The 27,666-nt window shown below is 39.3% G+C and overlaps 1 protein-coding gene and 1 pseudogene across 1 annotated transcript; both read left to right on the plus strand.

The window, feature by feature from the left end:
* Positions 1 to 3,907: 3,907 nt before the first annotated feature.
* Positions 3,908 to 11,024, plus strand: LOC139457878 (opioid-binding protein/cell adhesion molecule homolog; annotated as a pseudogene).
* Positions 11,025 to 18,469: 7,445 nt separating this feature from the next.
* On the plus strand, positions 18,470 to 27,498 carry LOC139457880 (cell adhesion molecule CEACAM5-like). The gene is made up of 12 exons (XM_071239229.1): positions 18,470 to 18,521; positions 18,851 to 18,929; positions 19,607 to 19,745; positions 20,195 to 20,355; positions 21,671 to 21,925; positions 22,535 to 22,804; positions 23,678 to 23,974; positions 24,318 to 24,473; positions 24,664 to 24,679; positions 25,164 to 25,201; positions 25,529 to 25,593; positions 26,025 to 27,498. The coding sequence occupies exons 2-11, from the start codon at positions 18,854 to 18,856 to the stop codon at positions 25,558 to 25,560; spliced, it is 1,440 nt and encodes a 479-aa protein (XP_071095330.1). The 5' UTR covers positions 18,470 to 18,521; positions 18,851 to 18,853; the 3' UTR covers positions 25,561 to 25,593; positions 26,025 to 27,498.
* The last annotated feature ends 168 nt before the right edge of the window (positions 27,499 to 27,666 follow it).

Here is a 27,666-nt window from a genome sequence, read left to right on the forward strand (position 1 = left end):
GGGATACTGTAAAAATCCAACTCTCTCACTCACAAGTGGTTAAGACGTTCCCTCGTCACGCCGAAAACCCGGGTTCGATTTCCCACATGGGTACAATGTGAGAAATCCAAGTTTGGTGTATCCCACATTGCTGGAATATTGCTAAATGTGGCGTACAACCACACTCACTGGCTCACAAAGGAGGAAACTGGAAAAATTCTTGTGAAAACCGACACCTCTAAAATGATTCAACAGGAAACCCACCACATACATCAGACATATACACATGCACAAAAGTTAAGCGCCACCCACCATCTTTGTGATGCAAGTTTGACCCGTGAAGATTCCGGGATAGAATAGGTCTTCAGCAACCCATGCTTGCCGTAAAAGGTGACTATGCTTGTCGTAAAAGGCGACTAACGGGATCGGGTGGTCAGGCTCACTGACGTGGTTGATGCATGTCATCGATCCCAATTGCGTGGATTGATGCTCATGATATCAATCACTGGATTGTCTGGTCCAGACTCGATTATTTATACAGGACGCCGTCATATAGCTGAAATTTGCTGAATGCGGCGTAAAACAACAAATCAACCAACCAACAAAGCAAATTTATCTTGTGTTCCAAAAGAATATGAGCAGAATGGAATTTTACCGTAGACCAGAAACTGAAGGATTAGAATACATTGACAAACTTTTTTGTCATCTAAATGCCATGATATCAGCAGACCATATAAGGTGTCACATAGACACCCTAGGGAGTGCAAGTAACGTCAGTAACGTGTGTATGATCCACGGACATTGACCACAGCTTCAACCTTACGCCTCATACTCATTACAAGTCGTTGAATGCTTCACTGAGGCACACGGATCCATTCTTCATGAAGTGCGGCTTCAAGTCCAGCGACATTTTGAACTGGGGGATCACGATGTCTGATTTTCCGGGCAAGAATGTCCCAGAGATGCTCAATCGGATTAAGATCCGGACTACAGGCCGGCCAAGGAAGAGTGGCAATAGCTTCTTGATGCAAATAAGCCAAAACTGTCCGAGATCTGTGTGGTCTAGCATTGTCGTCTATGTTAACAGGTCTTGACTGAAGAGGATGGTTGTTAAACTGAGGGACTACCACTAGACAAAGAACGACATTGGTATTCTTGGTATTGTTGGCCATTCAGGTTTCCACGAATTGTCACCAGCAGAGGTTTGCAGCCGAAGGAAACACAACCCCTTATCATGACAGACCCCCCGCCACATGCTAAGGTCTTCTGGATGTCCCTTGGCGCAAAACGAGTGTTACGTTGCCTCCAAACATGTATTCGACAATCAACAGCTCGTAGCAGCATTCGACACTCGTCAGGCCAATGGATCCTTCTCCAGTTGGCCAAGTTCCATCGACTACGGGCACGACACCATATCAGACGATTCTGCATGTGCCTCTCAGTTAGTTGAGGACGTTTTACTGGTTTTCTGGCGTAATAACCAGCCGTTCACCATTTTTCATGCCTATCACTTTCCATCTTTCAGCAATCGTGAACTTTCTCCGCACCATGGCTGATTTTCAACCTCTATTGGAAGGGGAATCTCACACAGGGGAATCTCGCCGCGTTTCGCTGTGCAGAGTCGTGTCCCTTTGGCACGCCAGAAACCTATTATTGTTCGTTTGAATCCCGGTTTGCCCTGATTATGTTTATAGGTTTGGCAGCACCATACCCGTACCCATGGGTTTAACCGAAGTGGTAAACGTCTGAGACCTACATAACTTCGAGCTTTCCTCCCACATTAAGCTGACACGCCGTGATATAACTGGAATACTGTTAAAAGCGGCGTTAAACCAAACTCACTCACGCACTAACTACTCAACATCGTCGCTGTCATTGCTGAACTACACCTGACCTGAAGTATGTGTTCTGCACATGGTTACGTTACGCATGTTGCAGTTATTCGTATATACAGATTGAAAGGAGTACAAAATGAAGCAGTTTTACCCCCATCTCTTCCCTGTGTTATATATGCAACGGCAGAATCCATAATTAAGTAACAATCTACGAAACATACTGAAGAAATATGAAAAAATACATTGACAAGGTTACACTTATCGACATGTTTATGATACAAATGTTGGGGAGGAGTGTCCAGTGCCACACAGGTGCTCGACATTAAGACGTTTATTACTAGCTAAATATGTATTTTTCTTCGAAATATAATTTCTCAAAAACATGCTAACTTTACAAAGTCTTACCAGGTCGAACATAGTGGGTAGAAACTGGCGAGTGTACACTGAAAACACTGAAGTCGTGTACGAGTTGTATAATTACACAGTCATCTATTTCAGTCAAGGCTACATTACAATATCGTCCCCGGGAAGGCATGGCGTTATACAGTGCCAGCACGACCAGGATGTAAAAAGCCAATATATATACACAAAGGAAGGCCATGTTAACCTAAATGCTCGTCAACGCGTAGCCAGTCACAGCATTACAAAACTTTGACAACGCATTGAATCTATGGTCGACTACATTTACAGTGAGTATTTCTTAGTTTGTAAATGTTTGTCAAGCTAACATATATGCAATGTAATGGTGGCTCATAAACACATGCTTCTTATATAGTCGAGTGGAGTCTGCCTTTAGAAGATATGTCTTATGCTTATGGAAAGGGCTTGTCGTTGGTATTTATATACCATAAATATATCTTAAATGTCTGGAATGATCAAGTCAGTAGAAATATCAGAAATGGTCGAAATTAACTAAACTTTTGATAGAGAAAAAAAGAGATATTAATAACGTGAGGACTTCACCATGCACAGTCTGCGACCAGAGGCGAAAACTGTGAGTACTGGTATTTAGTACCTCATGCACTTTGTCAGTTTGGCTTTGAACAAGCCTCGGCATATCCATCAAGTGTCTTGCAGGCAGCCAGGATTTTAAAAAGTAATAGCTTGCTCAATTGCCCTTACGACATGTATGCCCCGATGGCTGGAACGTTCTGTAACGTAACAAGTGTTTCCTCCGCAAGGTATTAAACTGTGCAGGGCTTGATTTGCCGATGGGTTGTAATTAAAATGTATTTTGTAACGTGAAACGAAGTAAATATGCACCTCCTGAAACACTACATTCAATGTTTGTATATCAAAACAGAGAGAAGTGTAAAGGGTTCAATACACATGTAGTCGCACACATGAAATACTATGTATACTATGCTATGTATGCTAATGTTGTTCATATTACCTGTATGAAATTAAACAATATCAAATGTGAGAAGAAATTACATAAAATGAATTTATTTTTTTTATTTATGTATTTGTTGTGCGTCCCATGTACATATTAAGAACGATTAAACAAAATGCATGTGAGCACGCGTATCAACAGTTTAAACAAAGGTGCAGTACATTTAGTTACAATTCACAACTAACACAGAACGGTTGATGCCTTTTACTAGAAGTTACTGATTGGGCTATAGATGACAGTGTATTGCATAATAATATACATTGTCTCTTTTCTGTGTCTTCGTGTATTGTTTTGTGGCATGTGTATATAGTCAGGTGTCAGATACACAATATACCCATTTATCGTATTTATGGAGGAGTTCTTGGAATGTTTTAAACTTGAATTCTGTATTTCCCCATTGCATTATATGTTTAGTATCATTCTTTCAGAATGATTGATTGTTTGTTGTTTAACGCCGCAATCAGAAATATTCCGGCAAAATGACGGCTGTCTGTAATTAATTGAGTCTGGACCCGACAATCCAGTGACTGACATCATGAGCATCGATCCACGCAATTGGGATACGATTTCATGCATCAACCAAGTCATCGAATCTGACCTCTCGATCCCATTAGTCGCCTCTTACGTTAAGAATAATCGCCAGAAAGCATGGGTTGCTGAAGACCTATTTTCTACCTTGATCTTCGCGGGTCCATTTCAGATGGAGTATTGTAACCCTGGTCTGTGGAGAGCGATCGTACCATTCGGCACAGTGTTGTTCTTCTTTGCATGTCTGTGTAAGTAAAACAAAAACATCAAATGACAACAGACAGTGGAAAAATAGCAACATATCAGTGTATTTATTTAAATACAGTGAAGCTTTTAAACTGTGAGCAGCTTACTGCTTTCTCCTTCATTATGACATTGACTAGTTAACTAGTTGCTATTATGGCAGGTTTGGAAAACGTTGAGTTAATATTATAAATGTGTCGTAGTTAAACAAACAAAGTAGCTATGATTAATTATGCAAACTTATGACAGATTCTGGAGGTTTGGAAAGAGTGATGTGAAGTTTCTTTTCTTTTGTTTTCAACACATTTCAGGTGGAGGTATTCAAGTGCGTCTGGATCCAGGACCTAACTATGGCAATGTTGAGATGTACCACAACGGTACCTGGCAGAGGGCGTGTCTTGAAGACTTCCATTACCAAGGTCGATACGTCTCACATGTCATGTGCAAGCAGCTTGGTTTCAACACGTAAGTTTCAGAGTGAGTGCGTGAGTGAGTGAGTAGGCACGTCCTGCACTTAGAGCAATATTGCAGCCAAATCACGACGGGTAACAAAGTAACAGAGACAAAACCCTCTGCTTTATCATTGCACATTTCCGTTAAAGGCAGAGTCCATTATACGATAGCGACTATGTCACAAGCATGTGTTTTTGAATTACTGTCAAATGGTGATGATCCCTGGTTTTTAAGAAAAGCTAAACGTAACCGGCCCAACCAGTCCATCTGTCAAAATATATGCACAAGGAAGTTAACTGTTCATATGTTCAAACAAGGGAACACATTTTACAAGCCAAAATAATTAAATTTTCGTTGTGTTCATTGAAATTCCTGGATTCTGATTAGCTGAATTGGTCACGTGTTATTGCATTCATTTCCCAATGAATGTAACAAATTAAGCCACGCCCACCGAGGCGCACTACTTTTATTACTTCGGAATGTCGGGGAATCCCAATATTACAGCCGAGGGAATTCCCTTTCTGCTCACGTGTATCGACATGCACAGGACATGCGACTTTCGTGCATATTCATTGTCCAAACAAACCTTTGAAACCGAAGGCCGAGAATGAATGAAACAGCAAACGTACAGGCTCGCTCACCTGTTTTTTTTCTGCTCGCCTCGGTTCAACTTTCATGTCTTCGGGTTTCCTTTCTAACTAGCATTTTTCCAACTGTGTTTTACCGTAATCAGGGAAGTAATGTTTGAATCTGGCGGTAACTGACCATGTAATTTGAAACAGCCGCCTTCTCCCGGACATATTTCTTCCGGTTCGTTACAGTCTGACTGTTGCAGTTCTTTTCGCCTATTGTCTTAACTGACAGGTCCAATGAACATTGTTTTGATCCTGCTCTCCGTTGATTGGCTACTGACAGCATAGGCGTGTCAATTTATGTGCATAAATTAAATCACCTGATTCATGTCACGCCACAGTATGTATTCCTACACCTGGAATGTTTATCAATCTCGTCATTTTTGTCTGTTTTGATATATACAACTATGTTTGGTTAAACTATTGTAGATAAAACATGTTTTATGCTGTCGAATTTAATTATAAGCATTGACTGTGTATTTGTTTCGGTTAATTGAGGTATGAATCGAAACACCAATGTGCAAACTGTATGAATCCGCGTACCTTGTGTACCCATTTCACGGGTCTTTGGCGAGAAGAAACAATGCTTTAACCAACAAGCTTTCCTGCCACCATCGGCTATCTATTCAACATGCAATGATTTTGACTTTTCGGCATTTTCGAGTAATGATATTATGGGTACCTGTTGGTGAATATATACCTTGTTTGCAATTTGCCCCTTGTTGGAATTAGTCATATGTTCGTGCGTGAATTAAACCGTGATTCTTCTTCCTTCAGCACACGCAATGTAGCTATGCGTCAAACTGGAACACAACATGGACTATTTTAGTATACCTGGATTCATTGTTTACCAGGAGACAGACATCTGAGTCAGTGCTTCCTTGTAACAAGTGTCACTAACACGACATCCTGCTATGAGTATCACATACCAAGAATCGCTTGTTTATCGGGTATGTTAAACATATTTATATTGTATTAGTATATTGAAAGACTTGTTTCAGAAACGTGAAATTATTTCTGTTTTGTCTGCTTCCTTATTGTGCAAGTTACAGTGAACTTGAATCAAATATTCAAAACGTTCTGATACACTTTGCCTGTTGTTTAACAGGTCATATTTTGTTATCTGGACATGCATTGGGTATTCCTGACAATGTACATGTATGCACAATTTTGAATAGCACAGGTAGTGTAACGCATATACAACATGCTATTTACATATTTAGGTTAGTTCAAGACATCATGATTTGGGCACGTTTGCCACAACACCGTGTTATCTTCCTAGTCAACGTCATCTTTGTAATTTTAATAAAATCTATAACCCACTAATACCTACGGAACAAATATGGAGAAGAATCCGCGACAATAAGCCTAACCTGTTGGGATTCTAGTCAGTACTTTCAAATATTTGCCTTCTTTCAGATAATGAGACACGAGTTGATATTGAGGACCACAATATCACAGTCGCTGATGGATTCAGTTTCTACACTGGATGTAACGTCTACCCACCTCAAACAAACTTGTCCTATCACTGGAACCACAACTGGAAGAATGTATCTTACTCGGGAAGCTATTTTTACGGGAAGAGTAACAGGACCGTAGCTGGTAACTGGACTTGTTCAGTGTCTTCAAATAGCAAGACACTTGGATCAGATTCCACAGTGATCAATGTTATTTGTAAGTAACGTGCATTGGCTTAAACAACTTTACAAATAATGTGGAAACCGGGAAAGATTGATAGTAGTTTCGAATATTTCTATGAAATGAAACGAAAGCACCATATGCTATTTATATGAAATGAAATACTTTTTGTCGTCAGTTTAATTTTCGTAATGAATTAGTATTTAATAAAAGAGTCATATGTTCATATAATTTAATCATAATCATAATAACATGAAAAGAAATACTTTGGGTCCGCAGTTTAATTTTTTCTTAATGAAGTATTATTTTGTAAAAGAGTCATATGTCCTATGATTTAATCATAAGGATACAGTGGAAAAGATCATTGTACTGTTTGTGTTTGTAGATCCTCCAAAACGAATGCAAAGCAAGATGATCTATGCAAAAGTCGGTGATACTGTGAGTTTGAGTGAAACGGACATTTCCTTTCCTTCACCGGAGACGTTCACTTGGCGGAGACTTGATACAAACTCATCCTTCGTCAGATCTGTGACACCGCCTGTCATGTCTAACATGCAGCAGGCTGATGCCGGGGAATATATCGTTATGATTCAACAGCATGCATATCACCTTACACCAGCTGCACCTGCGTACAGAGGAAATTATTCGTTCGGTGTACAATTGGTAAAGATACGCATTCCATGTAAGTTGTCAAGTACATCAAGTTTTGGTGAGAGGCGACTAACGGGATAGGGTGGTCAGGCCGCTGATTTGGTTGATGCATGTCATCGATCCCAATTGCGTGGATCGATACTCATGATATTAATCACTGGATTGTCTGGTCGAGACTAGATTATTTACAGACCGCATTCAAAGAGCAGCAATATTGCTGGGCGGTTTTTAAACAACAAACCAACCAACCAACATCATGTTTTGTGACTGGTGCTTCCAGTGTTGCAGAGACACCTGGTATCAGTACTATTTGATATTGATTTTTAAACACATGTTAATAATATAGTAAGTATCGTACAATGGCTTACACTTTATTGTGTCCTTCCAATTGCATCAACTCAATAAGCAAGTAAACATTCAGCTGCAGACGTGATGCATGTGGTTGAATCGATATTCATGCATGATGATGATTTAATTTCTGTTCTATATTTTAGTCTAATTACACTACCATTATATTTTGCAGTAGTGTTTATAAAACTTAAAATTATATTCCCAGACCCGCCTTCCATTCAGTGCGAGGAGATTGTTCGGGTTGTGAATGGTCAGTCCAGAACAGTACAATGCAAAGTTGATTCCTATCCAAGACACCATGTGATGACGTGGACGCTGGCTACAACAGCTGGAACCAGAACTCAGTCAAGCCACAAAGACACCTATCACATTGTCAACGCCAGTGCTGGAGATGAAGGGGCGTACACTTGTAGGGCCACCAACAACCTGACGTACCCGGATGGTCAAGTCGAGACAGGCAATGGGACATGTGTCATTAAAGTGAAGGTCACACTGCCCAGTGGTGGTAAGTTTAGCGACCAATCATTGAATTTGTTTGTATGCTGTTTAACACCACAATATTCAGCTCTATGATGGCGACCTGTATATAATTGAGTCTCGATCAAACAACCCAGTGCTCCATATTGTGAGCAACCACCCACGCTGTCGGACTTCGAGGACACCCTAGCCACCAAGTCACCCCATGTGACCTCCGCATCCATTTAGTCCCTTCTAACGACCAACATAGGTTGCCGGGACCTATTCTAACCGGGAATTCCCTGGAGGCAATCATTAAACAAGTGAAGTTGCTTGTTGGGTTGGAAGGAGGATCTATGTTTTTTAAATAAACATGAGGTGGTCGGTATCTGATAAAAGTACATCAGAATTGTAGTTTGTTTCATCTTTGAAAAACAATGATAATTATCTTTTAATGTGTGCTGTGTTTTTCCATCCATATATGCACTATGTATTATAGGAATAAGCGCGGCTGAAGGTGCTGCAATTGGAGCCTCTGATCAAGAGACCACATCTGCTGTTTGGGGAGGCCTTGCACTTGTAGCAATCGTGGTCATAGGACTGCTTGTAGCTGTTATCGTGTTGGTCATTCGACAACCTGATAAAAAAGGTGATTTTTTGTTATAGCCAAACATTAACATACTCAAACGCTTGTTTATGATTCACTGACTAATGATGAATCACTTAACTCACGGATGAAAGTAGCATTTATTCTTATTCCAACTGTCAGATCATATGCTTGGTAATATATATATATATATACATGTAACACTTCTTTACTTTGTTATTACAGAAGTTCCGAATGGGTGAGTGTACCCAAAAAAATCTTTTTCATGTAAGTTTTGTTTTTAATGTTTTCACATCACACAAATAGAATACCACTTCATATAAGAGCTGAAACATATCCATAGATTCAGCAAATTGTCAAAATAGCTATACCTGGCAGTAAGATACATGGAGGTATTGGTGCCAATGTTCTGTAACATGTGACTGTTGTAGAGACAAGCCAATTGAGATGACGACAGTGAATAGGACACGTGTAGCAGCCATTTCCGGTATGTTGTAATCCCACCTCAGCAACATTGTTCATGTTCCCATCCAAATTTCCATATTTTCAAATTTTCAAGAGTAAAAGAGCATTGCAAATCATTGACGAATCAATTGAGGAAATTCCAACTTTGACATGTGCAGTCGAAACATGATGTTCTCGTTACTTAACATAAAAGTTTCATTGATTGCAGGTCCTCTGTACGAGAATGCACAAGATCACAGGTTGAAGTGAACAAGCTGTTGTTCTGCCTTACTACTACTACTGCTACTACAATTGGGGGCATACATGTCACATATGCTGAGCTAACGTCATAACTGATATATGCTGAGCTACCGTTTTAACTGATATACTGTTTAAGTAGGCTCAGGATGGCTTAAATTCCAGCTCACTCGCTTATTCATTTCACTCACTCCTACTTTCAACCTCGTCACTATCAGCACCATACCCGCGCTCCTGGGTGTCACCAAAGTTTTACTTGCATCACTTCGGGCTTTCAACCCACATTAATCTGACACGCCTGATATAACTGGAATATTGTCAAAATCGGCGTTTAATAAAACTTACTTATTCAAGGGTAAGGGCCCTGAGCTGATGATGAGCCTAAACAGCCTGAATGTGCCAGGATCACCAAAACCATCTTTGCTGCATTTGTTATTTTAATCTGTATACTACTACTACTACTACTACTACTACTACTACTACTACTACTACTACTACTACTACTACTACATTTTTTAATTATACGGCTGCTCAGTGGAAGGTTCATTTGGGGATTTCTGTGAAGACTAGGGTATTGTAAGGAGTCCAGGAAATGAGTTCCAAAGATGTTCAGCAGCAACCTAGAATGTGTCTTGATATAGAATGTCTGTGTTCGTTTCACGATCATTGCCTGCAATGGTGTGTACATAATCAAAAGATCCTTCAAACAGACCGGTGAACTGTAGCATGCAAGCCAAATAGGTTAGAGTAAGCCGAAACTTGATACACGAACGTGATACATGGTACTAAGAAACCAAGGATCTAGGATTCGAACTCATAATAGTTAGATTTCTTATTACACTGCTCAGGGACGCAACACTGTAGCACGTTATAGGGCCTTATACGTCTGGATCAAATTCGCCCAAAAGTGATGTTCATAAAACGAAATCATGCGTTTCATATAAGGTGTCTTTCATTATGATAGTAGAGTCATCAGGAGGTGATGACACAAATGCCCTGTTCTGATGCAATTCAGAAATGGAGTCGAACTACGTACACTCCACTTTTGGTTCATTGCCTTGGATGCCTACAGTTCAGTGATGAAACAAGTACTGTTCAGAATGTTATATTATCCCAAATCGTCATAAGACACCAGATGACCACTAGACTGACCTATAATGCAAGTTTCGTCTCGAAATACTCAACGGCTTTGGGGTTCTGCTCCGGAAACGAGCACTTCCCTCGTTTTCAGTTGAAGTCCAACTTCTTGTCTTTAATGGGTTTTTTTAGATCTCAGTTGTTAAACAGGCACCAGTTCACTACTAGACTGATCTGTAAAGCCAGTTTCATCCAATAATATTCCACGGAAAAGAGACGGAGCACAGACAGACAGACGGACTGTTTCAAAAAGGGGGAATAATAATGACAAAAAACATGTTTTTAACTGTGTTCTTGAAATATTCAAACGAAATAACATTAATGTAAATATTCCGGAAAAAATACAATTTTGATGTGTTTATATGCATCTGCAACCATTTTCTTCCTTTCACGTTATATTATACTTTATGCAAACAATATCCAAGAGAAGATATTTTATCTGGTGATGATGTATTTCAAATATGTATCACGTTATTGTATAATATTCAAACTACTATTGTTTTTCATTTGGCAATTGCATTCTTGAAGCAACCATGTTACCATGACAATGCATTTCAATAAAACCTCTGATTAACTGTGTTGTAGTGTCGTGGCGTTGTGTTGTTTAGCAAGTCTTGAAAGTTCGGGAGGCGGGGACCAGGTATTTTAAGGATATATCTAAGATCATCTAATATGCACATCCACATAATTATCTTGACACGCATTCTACAGCTCTAAGCTGTCGTGTCGAGGTTCAGTTAATAAACTCAATAGCTGAATGTGACAGTGACCCAGTACATCGGTATAATACTGATGTAACTACACGAGATTACAATCTCAAAATCAGTTCTTATTTCAACTTGATCATGATATGATATATTTCATCATTTGCTATATTCGACCCCGCTCAACTTGTATATATTTGCAGTAATTCAATGGTCCTGTGGCAGTGAAATGCAACCACGTCTGAGGTTATTTATGCCGTCTAGCCATAAATGCAAAATATTTTGCTGATAAGGGATAGTAAGTTAGCATTCCATTTACAAAACACAATACATGAAAATTAGTCAGTGTTGGTGTTGGGGTTCCTGCGATACACGGTGGAGGAAAACTGAATTAAAAAACTGTCACAGTCCCATTGTAGTGGTATTCTGTCATATCTCCAGCGACGTTCAAACGTGTTGAAATATTATATCACGACTTTCCTGGTGGATAAAGGTAAACATAAACTATATATATTCATGATCAATTTCCTCAAATGTTGACCGTTCGATATTTACCTCTAGTTTGATATTCATAACATCTGACCTGTTTGACGTAAATGCAAAATAGCTTCCTGATAAGGGTAGCATGTTACTGTTAACCTTACAATACACAATACACGAATATAATTCAGAGTTTTGGGTTGGGTTCCCCGAGATACGCGTGATGCACTGTGGCGCAAAACTGCATTGGAACACTGTCACAGCTCTATTGTAGTATTTTGATGCCATACGTACTGCACATTTAAATCGGTTGAAATATTGTATCACCATTGTCCTGTTGGAGCGAGGTATAAATAAACTATATATATGATCAGTTTTAACACATTGTGACAGTTTGCCATTCTCCCCTAGTTAGATATATATATGCAAAATATATTCTGACATGTTTGTCAAAGGCATCTGAATTTAGTTGACGCGCCCAAGATAGTCATGCTGGTACGAGTGAGTGAGTGAGTGAGTGAGTGAGTGAGTGAGTGAGTGAGTGAGTATGGTTTAACGCCGCTTTTTGCAATATTCCCGCAAAATCACGGCGGGGGACATGGGCTTCACACATTGTACCCATGTCGGGAATCGAAACCGGGTCTTCGGCGTGACGAGCAAACGCTTTAACCACTAGGCTACCCGACCGCCCCTATGCTGGTACGATGTGATATAGAGTGAGTGAGTGAGTCCGGTATATTCCTGCTACTAACAATGTTTCAGTGATACCACAGCATGTGTTATAACGGTTTTAGTCTTTACTAGTCTTCACTGTATGTTTACATCTTTTAATAAAAGCTATGGTGTTGCTAAACCGCGCATCATAAACAGAACGAATCTTAGATTCGAACCTACGTTCAGCACATACTGTCACGACTGGACCCAAGATCGCTGGGCCACCCGTACCCCAACCTGAATCAGTCAGTAAAAAAGTACAAATCATCATGTCATGTGCTAACTCACCATCGATGACATAGATAGTGCTAAACTGTATTGCGAATATTTTGATAGACTAGCCACCAGCAGTATTTTTAGTGTTTTTTTGATCGAACAATCGGACATTTTGCAGGAATATATAGGTACTGACTATATGTGTGTGTAGCAGGAGACATAGGATAGATCAAAACTACACAGTGGACTATTAGCCCTATGGTATATTGTATCCGACCTACACTTGTAAAACGGCTTATGTCGGCATTAGCGTAAATGACATCATTAGTACAAATTCAACGGTTTTTCAAAATATAATATACATCGTATGCAAACGTTAGTTTAACTAGTACACAACTACGATGTGCATCGCTGTCTGTAGTGATCGTTGTTGCTGACTAGGTCAGTGGTAAAGTTCACTTGAAAGTCTGCATACATATATATTATTATATAATTATGACATGTGTAAACTCACCATCGATAACATACAATAACACACATGGACAATCTATTTTATTTGACCGCATCAATGGTCTAGTGGAGTGTCTGCGCTGAGAGCGGAAGATCGGTTGTTCGATACCCGGTCGCGTCATACCAAAACACGTTATACGATGATATTTGTTGATACACTCAGGGTGGCTAGCGCCCCGTATAAGTTGAGTTCAATAAACCCCACGTCACCTCTCCTGACCCGAATAATATATTATGTCCTGAATTATAACCATGATACGACGCAAGGCTTTAACGTAAGTCTCGCTTTGTTGCATTTAATTTTGGGGAGCTTTAAGTACACGGAGTTCATCTTCCCCAGGCAAGAAAGTTACCTGACTTTAAAAGTCCAGTTTCCACCCTTGCCGAACTAGGCAAGGGTCCTGAGCTCGATCGTAGCGCCACCAGTGGCTATTACCAGTTATGTCCCTTCTATACCACTCCTATGGACCAATCAGATTCCACCTCTCGTATCACTTGCATTTGCTTCAAACAAAAAGGCGGCGCCAAGTGAGGACGATCTGCTCGATAATCAAGATCTATATTGTTATGAAATGGGCTTTACATCGCGAAATGCATCAAATCACGTGAGCACCATGAGCAATCATGTAAGCAAAGTAAACACAAATTTTGGCGAAATGATGTCTCAAAAATAAATTCACGAACGCCCTTGTAAATGGTATAGATCATGATCCAATACGTCAAAGGTAGGGGCAATACATCTAGCATTTACCATCTTATAAATTGGGACCAATTGCTGACTCATAAAACAAATATTACTAATTAACATGATGAAACATTGGCTCAGCACTCTAACTATGTACCTCGATTCCAAAACTATCAAAAACAGCAAGAAAAGAAAACTATACATTTTTATTCAGATCATGGGGAAGATTATAATAAAATGTTTTCTAGTCATGAGCTCCATACTGCCCTTGGACAAAATCATGATGCTGCCACAGGAGCTGATAACATACATTATCACTTACAAACACTTACCAGAATCATCTTAAGAAACACAATTGAATATTTTAGATGAAATTTTGACGTCAGGGAAATTTCCTCCTTTATGGAATTGCTATAGTTGTCCCAATACCCATAGCCGGGCGAGGTCATACTGACCCTTCAAAGTACCGACCAATATCATTGACAAGTTGCGTTTGCAAAACCATGGAATTCGACTACGTGATAAATAATCGTATTGTTTGGTTCCTTCAAACTAGGAATCTTATTACTAATATCAGATATGGTTTCCGTAAAAAAACAGAAGTGCGAGTACCATAGATGATTTAGTTCGCTTTGAATCATTTGTTAAAAATGCCATAATACATAAACAAATATTTTTCGACCTGGAAACACGGATATGACTCAACATGTAAACATGGTATTTTAAAAGATTTACATGATTTTGGATTGCGAGGCCATTTGCCTCACCTTATGTAAAAGTTTTTAACGGCACATGAAGATCCGGCGTAGAATAGGTCTTCAGCAAGCCATGCTAGCCGTAAAAGGCGACTAACGGGATCGGGTTGGTCAGGCTCGCTGACTTGGTTGATGTGTGTCATCGTATTCAAATTGTGTGGATCGATGCTCATAATATCAATCACTGGATTGTTTGGTCCACACTCGATTATTTACAGACCGCCGTCATATAGCTGGAATATTGCTGAGTGCGGCGTTAAACAACAAACAAACTAACAACATCAAAATTGGTCAAGCTTCCAAAATAGGCCAAGGTTGGACATTAGGGTGAAAAAGGATTTTCACACAACCTCTGGTCTTGATGTAATGTAAGAAGAGAGGGGCATGCGCTGTTGTGTAGATACCTTCAAGACAATTCTACACCATGCTGGATTAGTCTACGGCTGCTCTAGAGGATTCCAGTTGACACCTGACTCTAAAAGCATCGAAATAGAGTCAGTTGATAACCGTACCTTTCCATATTCGACCCCGTTATACTTGTATGTATTTGCTGTTATTCAATGCTCCTGTAACGGTGACATTAAACAGCTGCTAAAGTACGTTGTGCTTTGAAGCCGTAAAGGCAAAAACATCCTGCTGATAAGAGATACCAAGTTACACCTTGAATTTACAATACATTCATATGAATCAGTGAAGAGTTTGGTTCCCTGCAATATGCGGAAAACTTCATTGAAACACTGCCACAGCCCCATTGTAGTATTTTCGTGTCATATCAAGTGCCCCATTGAAACCTGTTCAAATACTGTACCATGATTTTCCTGGCGGATAAACCTGAAAATAAACAATATTCATAATCAGTTTTTGCCGCTCGCCATTTTCCTCTAGTCTGACATTCATGTTGCTATTGAAATAATATATATATGTTCTGACATCTCTGCTAAAGGCGATGGAATGTGGTTGACGCCCATGTCAGAACGATGCGATAGTGAGTGAATGAGTCAGGTTTACTCCGGCTACTCACAATGTTTCAGTTACAGACAGCGTCCTTTGTTTTGCCCATATTGATGCAGATCATAGATAGTTACCTCTTTAAACAACATACGATGTTGCCAAACAACGCGTTATGAACAGGCCCCAACTTAGATTCGAACCTATGCTCCGCAGATCCTATCACGACGACGTCCGAGATCGCTGGGCCACCCGCACCCGGATCTGAATCAGTCAGTGGTCAAGTAGTCCCTGGAAAGCCTGTGTACATACACATATTAAAATACTGATGTCATTTCTAGTTCACTGTCGATATCGATTAACACACGACTTGAGTGTGAGTACTTTGAGAGACGTGTTGTAAGTGTGTTTTTTCTATCGGATATTTTGTAGAGATATAACGTCACTGACTGAAACCTGTGTCTAGCAGGAGACACACGATGGATCAATATTACACAGAGAACTATCTGCACTAACATATATTGTATCCTATGAGATCTTGCTGAGTGACAACGTTTCTCTAAATATAATATTAATCGTATGCAAACGTGAGTTTAACTAGTACACAGCTAGTCCATGGAAGTCTGCATACATATATAATATAAAATAATTTCAACAGTTGTAAGTTCACCATCGATAACATTCAATAACACATATGGACAGTCTATTTTATTTGATCGCCTTGACCGCATCCGTAGTCTAGTGAACAGAGTGTCTTTGAGAGAGCGGAAGATCGGTGGTTCGATACCCAGTCGCGTCATACCAAAAGACGTTAACGATGGTATTTCTTGTTACCTTCAGGATGTCTGGAAAGTCTGCATACATACTTAGTATACAATACGTATGACATTTCCAAGGTCATCATCGACAACATATAATAAGCCACGTTAATTTTAGTTGACGGTATCCGTGGTCTAAGGGATAGTCTAGTCTGCCCGGAATTCGGGACGTCGTTGGTCTTGTTATACAATAAGACGATGGTACTTGTTGATACCCTGCATGGCTGATAAAACAGTTACTTTTGGGCTCGGTATCCGTGTTAAACTGTGACATGGTACCTCAGTAAACCGGCATTACTCCGGCAAGTAGAAGCAGTCACACGCACGCACGCACGCACGCACGCACGCACGCACGCACGCACGCACACACGCACGCACACTGCATGCATAGGTTCCATAGACCCCACTTCACATCACCTCGCAGCCAGAAGTAGACCTCACCCTAAGCCAGCTTAAATAGTCAGAAACTCCTCATTTTTATCATCTTCTCTGATTTGTTGTCTTGCCTACAGGCACTTAAAAGTGTCTCATCATATCACCCTATTATTCTAGACATTTTAGAAATCTTTAATGATCTTTCTACTGGACAATGTGACATCGTTTTTTGCTGGTTACCAAGTCATGTAGGCATAACAGGTAACTCAAAAGCCGATGCTGCAGCTAATGCAGCTCTTGGCAAACCGTTATCTCCACTACTGGTCCTGTACAGTGATTTCAAAACAAACATCAAGACTTATACTCGGGATCTCACGCAAAAGAGGTGGGACACCCAGGTAGGAAGCAATAAACTTCACGAATTAAAACCAACAATCGGTCATACCTACTTGGGTTGTCGTTTTACGACGTTGTCGTATTGGCCACAGTCGGTTTACCAACGAATATCTGCTGAAGACAGATAAGGACGAACCTCCTAAATGTATCCCTTGTGATGAAAGATTGACCGTCAAGCATATATTGCTTGACTGTGTGGACTTTGCTATCGCAGGGCATCTCATCTTAAATTAAGTGAATAATTAAACGCTTGGTTTTAGATTTGGTGCGATGCTATTATCAACTGTCATTTTGAAGGCTCTGTCCAGGAGGTTAAATACCGTAAAATTATTGTCCCCTCGTGTGGCACGTAATCCTATCATAATTGATGTAACTATCATCAACTGGTGTTTTTAAGCCAACTCATTGCTGAGTATTTTTTAATATTGCCTAGTATTGTTCACAACCACCAGTAGATAAGTGATGACGTAAAATGTGCTTGGGTATCATGCAGGAAGCCGAGGTACTGGAAGTCCCAATGATCCCCAGCGAGGTGGCCTAGCTTTGGTACCTGGTAGCCTATAGCCTGTGTTTTGAAACTGTATACATGATATTGTTATGCTCAAACATATTTTATAAATTGTTTTTTTTAAATATTACCATGCATAAATGACTTAATTGTGCATATACTAACTTGGTCTCGTTGCAATATGGCTGAAATAATAACTCATTTACTCACATCACCTCGCCTGTATACAGTAGTATATTATCTCATGCACGCCGACATAGATAAGAGACGAGGCTTTGACGTCAGTCTGACTTCATTGCATTCAACAACGGGGACCTTGAACTACAATGTGAGTCAAGAGGACATACCGTGCTGAATATTGGCGGTAACATCAGGAAGGGCTGAAGAGAGTCTCTACAGTTTTGTTAATTGCTACGTTCTTACTTCAGTATTTTGAAGTAAATATTTCCTTTAAATATAAACTTTTATCTAAAACTAATAATGTTGAATACATCTTTACCAGGAAGTAGCTCAGTGTTTGATCTGATTTTTGCAGTCTCTGCTGTAATTGATCAGCCATTTGTATGTTAAGATGTTAAGACTCCCAAAAGACTTGCATCAGTAACTGTACAAACAGGTTGTACATGCATCATATCCTACCTATTCCCAGATTGACCTCACGTAAACAGTATATTTACATCCTGAATGCTGACCTTAACAAGAGACGTTAGTCTCACTTCGTTGCGCTCAACAACGGGGAGCTTAAACAGTGTGAGTCTAGATATCATATCGTGCTGAATAGTGGCATCGACAGCAGGAACGGTTAAGGTAAGACAGCCGCGTTATGTCTGCAGTATTGTTAATTGATACTTTCGCACTTCAGGATAGAGAAGTATTTGAACATAAATATGTATCTAAAACAAAAAATGTTGATAACATCTTTACCAGGACGTAGATTAGTGTTTGATGTGATAATGACAGACTCTGCTGTCATGGACATGGATGATGTGCTTAGAAACTTTCGTAAGACTGGCATCAGTAACTGTACAAATAGGTTGTAATAAGGACAAGTACATGTGTCCTATCCTACTTATTCCCAGATAGACATGGTATCATACTGTGAGAGCATTTATTACAAACATTTAATTTGTTTTCAGAAAATGCTCGCCGTAGTGAAGCAACGTCACATAACGATTTTTGTTGCACTGTGCATGCTTCACCTCACTACAGGAGCAGGTATTATACTTCTCTCTCTGATATAACATATGACCTCATTGGCGAGCTTGTAGCCGATATTATTATTGTTATGGGTTCACCTGATATTGAATCTAAATGTATCCTCTAAATACACAACGAGGAAAGGAAGGGTAAAATAGGCCAGGGGGAACACAACACTGTGTATAATTAAAGTCAATGAAGTCAATGATACAGAACGTGTGGAATGGATGGAATGCAGATGCATTAATACCGTAACAACTTACTGACAGGTTCTGAAAAAAGGCACAAATCAGGAAAGTTTGTAATTAAAAACAAATTTCCCCCTTTTAAAAAATATCCACTGTTTTTCAAATGCTGCTCAAAGAAAGTTCTCATTGTATCTCACGGTCTTTCACCCAGTGGTCAGTCTTTCCAGTTTCAGAACTTTCTCCGCTTCTTAACAAATAATACGATACGTAACTAACAACCGATGATTATATGTGTGACTTTCAAATGACCATTTACCAGTTATTAAGTAAAAATATTTCACATTAAGTTTTAAGTTATGCATGTATACAGCAGTTCCGATCTTTTCAGCTGCATCTTTCCAATATAACAAATAAATACGTGTATCTAATTAATCCATGTATAGGAACTTTGAGATCTAGATACATATACACTGATCACTATAACAGATACATGAATGATGTTTTCAGTGGTTCTTCGCCTTGTTCCTGGACCAAACAAGGGTGTTCTGCAGATTCTACATAACAATACATGGGGAACATTATGTATGCACTACAGCTTTGACTATAGAGAGGTCAATGTTGTCTGCAGACACCTGGGATTCAATACGTAAGTGCCACATGTGATGGAGAGACTGTTCAGTGCTGTTATCCTAACCATATGTTGTATATCTTGATTGTGTACTATTACAGATGTCTCCCCACATATATGTGATACAGAACATAAATGTGGGACAGCGAGAATGTGATATTTCTCATTTGAGTATCAGAATTTCTATATTCCTAACATTGTGGACAAACGGCTTATGTCCAATGCATTTTGAGCATTCCTGGTCTTCAAATTGAGAAATCATTGAGCGTTGTCTTACACGGATTTACTGTATACGATGGATATAAACCCATATAGAATATCCCTCATGCCATTTAAAGGGCATGTAACCATTTCAGACCAAAACTAAACAAACATGGATTTGACCTTAAGATAACACTAATAGAGATATTCAAATGTACTTGACACCCCGACAAATTATCGCCTCACAAATGATTGAATTTTTTCAGCACCTACAATAATCGGAGAGATTTTGGTTCACTACCTGGAAGTGTTAAATATTGGGCACAATTCAGTTGCAATGGAAAAGAAAACAATTTCAACGACTGCCCAGATTTTAATTTGACCCGCTGTTCTTCCTCCAGCACCGTGGGAATAGCATGCCTTCGTGGTATGTATGCAACTCAATTATCAGCCGAACATAGTTATCACTTTGCACTGTTATTTTGCACAGGGACTGAAGGTTCATCAGTAGTGTTGGTGTGAAGATATAACAGTGCAATAGCACAAAAAATACCACATCCCGATAGTGACACTGACAACTGTCACACAGGACATGTGTATGTTTTGTGAATCGCAAAAGAAACAGAAAAGAAAGAGGCCTGCTTTTTTCACGATAAAATACTGTTCTGTCATGACATCATTTCTCGAGATTCGAACATTCGCTCGCAACTTTAAGACGTCGTAAATTGGACGACTCTATTTGTAAAGGGACGTGAGTTGTCACCCTTAGATGAAGCTGGGCAAAGCAGATGATGGCAATCAAAAGTGGGCGAGTAATGACACTCTGTAATGCGACAAAAGGTACAGATAGTAGTCGTAGGAATTTTGAGAACATTCAGGAAATACCTAATCCCCCTGTTCAGAAAATGGGCTTGTCCGACATTGCCGAAATCCTTTTGTATTCAGGGAGAATCAATATTCAAATAGTCCCCCTAGTTGTTTTATCTTATAAACAAAATGGCAGCATGGTTCAAAATAAAAATAAGTTTCAATGATAAGGAAATCGTTGCACAAGTTTGTATCGATTAAGACAGAGATAACATTTAATATATGAAACACACTGTGTTCATCACTTAAACGCAAACTCCTTGGTATTAGCGAATATACTCAGTGAAGCAGGAGTCCACTGGTTTGAATCGGTTGCCGATCGATCTCAATTTGAAAATGAACAATAGACTTTAACCAAAGTGTTTTGATGTCTATGTCCAAGGCTTGTTTCTCTAAATATATGTCGACCACATATACATGTATGACAGGCATTGGAATTGTGTAACACCGCTACTTGAAAACGAACATAAAGTGGACACCCTTATAAATGCTTAAAGATTTCCTCACCAAACTTAACTGTTATTTCTCCACACAGATCAATATAACGCAAAACATATGTCGCCAGAGTCGGATATACATGTACAACCAATCATATTAATGCTCTCTTGGTGTACTCTCTGTTGGGCAGTCGGGTAGCCTAGTTGTTAAAGCGGTCGCTCATCACGCCATATTAATACTCTCTTGGTGCATTCTCTCTGTGAGGCGGTCGGGTAGCCTAGTGGTTAAAGCAATCGCTCGTCACGCCGAAGAGCATATTGCTAAAAGCGGCGTCAGACCTCACTCACTCACTGACTCACTTATTCTCTATGGTTGTTTATCATTAAAACTATTGCCGTCTGGTTTGCTTAACGTCTTCTTATTTATTTATGGCACAGACACCGAGGGTTTGATAACCCTTGGCAACGAGAAGATCAGGGACATCGAGGAGGGAGGATCGTTGTCTTGCACAGTGTACTCAAGACAGTCTCCTTATGCGTATGTGTGGACCAAAAACGGAAACATACAATTTAATCAGGCTTCTAGTGCAATCACTCTGAAGCGCACTGACTCTGGGAACTTGACCTGTACAGTTTACTCAAGTACTGGAACCAAACTTCTTGGATCAGACTCAGTTATCGTTACTGTTCTGTGTAAGTAAGGCACTGAAACATAAAATTTGTTTGTTGTTTAACGCCTTACTCAGCAATATTCCAGCAATATGACGGCGCTCTGTAAATGATCGAGTCTGGACGAGACAATCCAGTGATTGACCTCCTGATCATCGATCCACGCAAGTGGGATACGGTGACATGTATGAGCCAAGTCAGCGAGTCTGACCATCCGACTCTCACGTTAAGTATAGTTGCCTTTTGCAGCATGCGTGGGTTGCTGAAGACCTATTCTTACCTGGATCCTAAAGACACAAGCAGAAGCACTGCCTGTGTATGTTGTACTGTTACTGCAATATACAGTTATACGAGGGGTCATGAATTGCAAAAGAATACCGATGTAATAACCGAATACCAATAAACGAGCTTACAATACAAACATTTATAATAACCAAATTACAAAAGACGAAGGGAAGTACGAAATGTATAATATTTGTCGTTTTCCACAACAACAGGCGGGGCACATTGTGTCAAGCTTTCGTTTAAAACAACAACATTTGTTAATGTTAACACTTAATGTCGTTTCAAGGGCCTCTTTGAGTTAACAAAACTTGATGATTAAATATACTATAAAAGTGCATAATATTTTAGACCACCCCCTCAGTCTAACCACGAGAACAATGTACGCCCAACGAGGAGACACAGTGAACCTGAGCAGGTCTGACATAAGCCTCCCTCCACCACACGTCTACAGATGGCGCCAGGCAGGGCTGGACTCCGAGTTCACTGAATCCACCAAACCTCCTGTCATACCAAACATACAGCTCAATCACAAGGGGGACTATATCCTGGATGTGACTAACAGATTTCCCAGTGGACGTTCAGACTCTGGCATGGATCTTATCAAACTGTATGTTTCATGTAAGTCACATTCTTTTGACAAAAACGGTTTGATTAACTCGACGTGTATCAATTGACTTGTGGCCACCTATTGTAATTCGGTTTGTATAGTTGTACACGACAGTTGCATCTGCTAAATTACATTCCGACTAATGCATACTTTGTCTTACTTTAGAACACCCCAACTATCCGCAACAGTCGCAATATTCAACCTATCACTTAATTGCTAATTTTACTCAGACCTTATCACATTAACTGAAAAGAGTTACTCACTGACGCAATGGAACACTGGCTACGGTGTTTCTCCACAAGCTGTAGAATGTGACAAAAATCATATGGATACTTTTAATAGTCAAACTCGGTCAATCAAGACGACTGCATTCCAACTGAAATCGTCCAGATTACATTATTAGATATCCGGAATATCGACTCATGAATAAAGATTATATTATTTTTTGTCTATACATGTTCGGCATTTATTGTAAGGTGTGTATTTCTGGGTTAACGTTGTCTTGACCAAGGAGGTTTCAATGAATACATTTGTAATTTCTTTAATGGACAGATAAATTGAAATCTCACAAACTTCAGACTGAAGGAGATATATTTGAACATGATTGACAACACTGATTTCTCTTAGGTCCTGCCATCCCCGAAGTATGCTTTCCATAAAAGGCGACGATGCTTGTCATAAGAGGCGACTAACGGGATCGGGTGGTCAGGTTTGCTGACTTGGTTGATGCATGTCATCGTATCCCAATTGCATGGATCGATGCTCATGTCTCGTCCAGCCTCGATTATTCACCGACCGCCGTCAAATAGCTGGAAATGTGTTGAGGGCGGCGTTATACAAACAAACAAACATTCCCAAAGTAAAAGCCTTTTTTACACTTTCAGATGCTCCCTCCGTCAAATGTGAAAGGGAGGTATCAGTTGTAGTGGGTCAGTCTCTCAATCTAGAGTGTGACGTTGATGCCTACCCAGACCCGCACACCCTGACATGGTTGCACATCACCGCCTACCAGAAAGAGGTGTCCAGCATGACTGAGAAGTTCCGTATTCCAGAAGCCTCCCATGCAGATGGCGGCCTCTACAAGTGCGAGGCCAGGAACAACATCACTAACCGACGTGGCGACGTTGAGGTTGGCGTCGGGGCGTGCACCATACGGGTGACCGTTCATGCCTCCAGTGAAGGTAAACTCTATAATATCCATCTATCCTCCAACTATATGAGAATTGTTTGAAAATCAGTGAACGTAATGCATATCACTGTCAGTCACTGTTATTAATATGCCGCTTTTAGCAATATTCCAGAAATATCACGGCAGGGGGACACAAGAAATGGGCTTCACACATTGTACCCATGTCAGGAATTACTGTTATTAATAATAATACAATTGAGATAATAAATGATTGATGATTATTGACCAAGTTGTTTTGTGTCTTAAATATGAGAAAATGTTTTGGACAGTTCATGTCATCGTGTATTTTTGTATATTTATTTTCACATGCTTGTTAATAAATTCCTCAATTTCAGCTTCCACATTGCCAGTTGTAGCTGCCAAGTCAAATGATAAGGGAGGCAACTCTATGACGACTGTTGTATATGTTGTTGGGAGTATCCTTGTGCTGATTGCTCTCTGCCTTGTCATCGTTCTCGTGGTGCTGACACTGAAGCGTCTCCCGATGAAAGGTACTTGCAGTTAGCCTGGCACATGTTGATACATAAACAATGGAAACTAACGGCACCATTTATTGAATGTGACACTCAAATAATTCTTTTCGCACCAAAGTGTGTTTTAGTAGACAACTCACTATGGTGGATTCATTTATCATATGTGTTTGTGACGCAGCTTAAACATTGTCTCTTTCTGTCTTTTTAGGGAATGGAACAGAAGTGTAAGTTAATTTATTTGTCGTTGTTATCGTGTACATGTACATTGAAAAACACTTTCTACGTTTTATAGTTTGTAACGAATATAAGCAATGTCCAGAGAAAAAACAAACCATAATGTATAGAGTACCATGTCTTTAATTTGTATGAAACCAGAAGCATACTTTACTTTCTCTTTTGGGGGCACGGGTGGCCCAGTCGTCTAAGGCGCCGTGATTCGCTGTGCAGAGTTGCTTCCTTGGGCACGCCAGAAACCTAAGATTGTGTGTTTGAATCCCGGTTCGCCCCGATTATGTTTCTAGGTTTGTCAGCACCATACCCATGCTCGTGGGTTTCAGCGAAGTGGTAAACGTCTGAGACCTGCATCACTTCGGGCTTTCCTCCCACATTAAGCTGACATGCCGTGATATAACTGGAATAATGTTAAAAGCGGCGTTAAACCCAACTCATTCACTCACTCACAACTTTCTCTTTTTTTCGCAAATTAAGGAAGAAGACAGAAACGTGCCCAGACCCTCCAGAAGAAGGTAACCCACAATAAACATATATTCGCACGCATATGCGGCAAACTGTTTTTGCAAAGTTTTGTCAAATCTCAAACATGTCAATATGACAAAAGTCCTTGGGGTAAAGAGTGTAGAAGAGGCATTTTCATGCACTTGCCTTAAGTAAAACTACCTTGGATATTATATTAGAATAGAATTTAGAAGATTTTATGTCCGCTGTAGACAAATATTTTACATGTTTAAAATGTATCAAATATTTGGGTCGAATGTGCATATTGACGTACGGCTATATTAGCTTAGAGATTTGAGTACAAACTCTTTAGCAGTAGTTGTTATTGTTTTCTTCAGAGCATGCCTACGAAGGACTGTCAATTCGCTGAGACGGAAAGAAATAACCCGGTCCACGTTGCAAGGTATTGCATCTGAGACATTATATATATTTTGTTTGTTTGTTTGTTGTTTAACGCCGCACTCAGCAATATTACAGCCATATGACGGCGGTCTGTAAATAATCGAGTCTGGACCAGACAATCCAGTGATTGATATCATGAGCATCGATCCACGCAATTGGGATACAATGACATGCATCAACCAAGTCAACGAGCCTGACCACCCGATCCCGTTAGTCGCTTTTTACGACAAGCATAGTCGCCTTCTACAGCAAGCATGGGTTGCTGAAGACCTATTCTACATCTGATCTTCACGGGTCACATAATATATAATGTTCTTTGAATTTTACATTATCTACATAAAATACGACATGTAGATAGCAAGCTACGTGTCTCTACATGATGCCATCGTACCGACACAATTATGGATAAGCTTCCTTTTTCCTGTGTTACAGATTCCGCACAAGCCTGCCTTATCTGTTCTAAACGGTTTCATTGTGTCGCCATTCACGTTCAAAGAATACAGGATTCAATGTCAAGTCACTCACGATGCGTTTTCTTGTGAACAGATTGTCTCACCCACTAGGAATATAATTTTACTTACAGTTGCTTTCTTTAACATAATTTTGATTTATCCTTACCAGTTGGCTTTACCAGAAAAAATCCCCAACTTGCATGCTCTGTTGATGTTTAGCTTATGGTCTTCTTGTATATAGTATGATGTATAACGATGGTATGTGTACTTCATAAAGCATAATTTTCTTTGTTACTAACTCATATTGTAAACTCATGTTAACTCATATTGATAATGGGAGTCTTTTAGTAACAATATTCTTACCATAGATGTGTGACATATTAGATTTGAATAGATAAAAACATAAATATATATTGATAGATGTACAATTCTTATATTTTATGGACCACGGTGAGAATTTTACTGTATGTATACTATTAAAATAAGTATTTTAGGAAATGCGAATGAATATATGTACCATGGAGTAATTCTCAAAAGCCATGTATTTTATTCCACCCAGTGGTTTTAGTGTGATATAGTGTGTTATTGTGTGATAAACCATGAAAGGCAATGCATTTCATATTGACCAAAGCTTGATTACATAATATTACCCTGCCAATCAAAATTAGTTGATGCCATGATAATCCCCATTCTAAATTACGGTTCAGAAATCTGGGGATGTGAAAAATGAATCATAATGGAAAATATTCATCTTGAATTATAAGAAAATTGTCGCCTAACACAAAGGGTAATCCACTTTATATACTGTATGCAGAAATACGAAGTAAACCACTTTACATCACTGATGTGGAAAATGATTGAAAACTAATCACTGGAAAATTGTCAAACATATCCTGTATTATTTTACCTGTATATATTATATTAATATAATTCAGTGTATACCAATGTATTTTAAATGTATGTTGAAGACACATCTTGAAGATCAGATTCTATAAACTTATTAATTATGAAAGAGGTCGCTAGACACAAAATACCATTAGTTACATCAGTTCCATTGTGATCTTGTAATGACATTGCTGATGAGTATAATTACTTCACTTGTGAAATGTTTGTTACCTGTCACTCAAAATATATTCTGATGATACACGAAATCCTTCAATGTTTAAACTGGTCAAATTATTTGAATGCAAAGATAACTTACCATGAAGAAGTTATCAATTTTCTGTAAATATATTATGAATGTTTTTCAGTGATTATAGAACGTGATGCCGCCATGTATGTGGATATACAGATCACTGTTAACCCTCAACGCACCATGTCTTGTTGGCTTGAGTAACATAAGGTTCAATTCAGTTCCGAAGGCAAGATTGCACATTATTTTTAATGTGAACTAATCGTTTGTAATAACACCATTCAATTTAAAAAAAGTGAAATAAGCTGTAGCACGCTTTCTAATAAACACATGGAATTTGTTCTTATTTTCTTTCTGATTCCTATGGCATTTAGTTTAAGAAAAGGTAATAAGATCAGCTCCTAATGCTGCTATAAAAATAACAGTTTCAAAAGTAAATCTAAGGTTCTGATAACATATTCTACAATGATATTGAAGATTTCTTGATTGT

The sequence above is a fragment of the Haliotis cracherodii genome, unplaced genomic scaffold, assembly GCF_022045235.1.
Source record: "Haliotis cracherodii isolate W230 unplaced genomic scaffold, xgHalCrac1.p SCAF_12, whole genome shotgun sequence".
Classification (NCBI taxonomy): domain Eukaryota; kingdom Metazoa; phylum Mollusca; class Gastropoda; order Lepetellida; family Haliotidae; genus Haliotis; species Haliotis cracherodii.

Coding starts and splice junctions, on each gene's coding strand:
- LOC139457880 (XM_071239229.1), top strand. CDS start 18,854: ATGCTCGCCGTAGTGAAGCAACGTCACATAACGATTTTTGTTGCACTG. Junction 18,930..19,606: donor TCACCTCACTACAGGAGCAG/GTATTATACTTC, acceptor TGATGTTTTCAG/TGGTTCTTCGCCTTGTTCCT. Junction 19,746..20,194: donor AGACACCTGGGATTCAATAC/GTAAGTGCCACA, acceptor GAATTTTTTCAG/CACCTACAATAATCGGAGAG.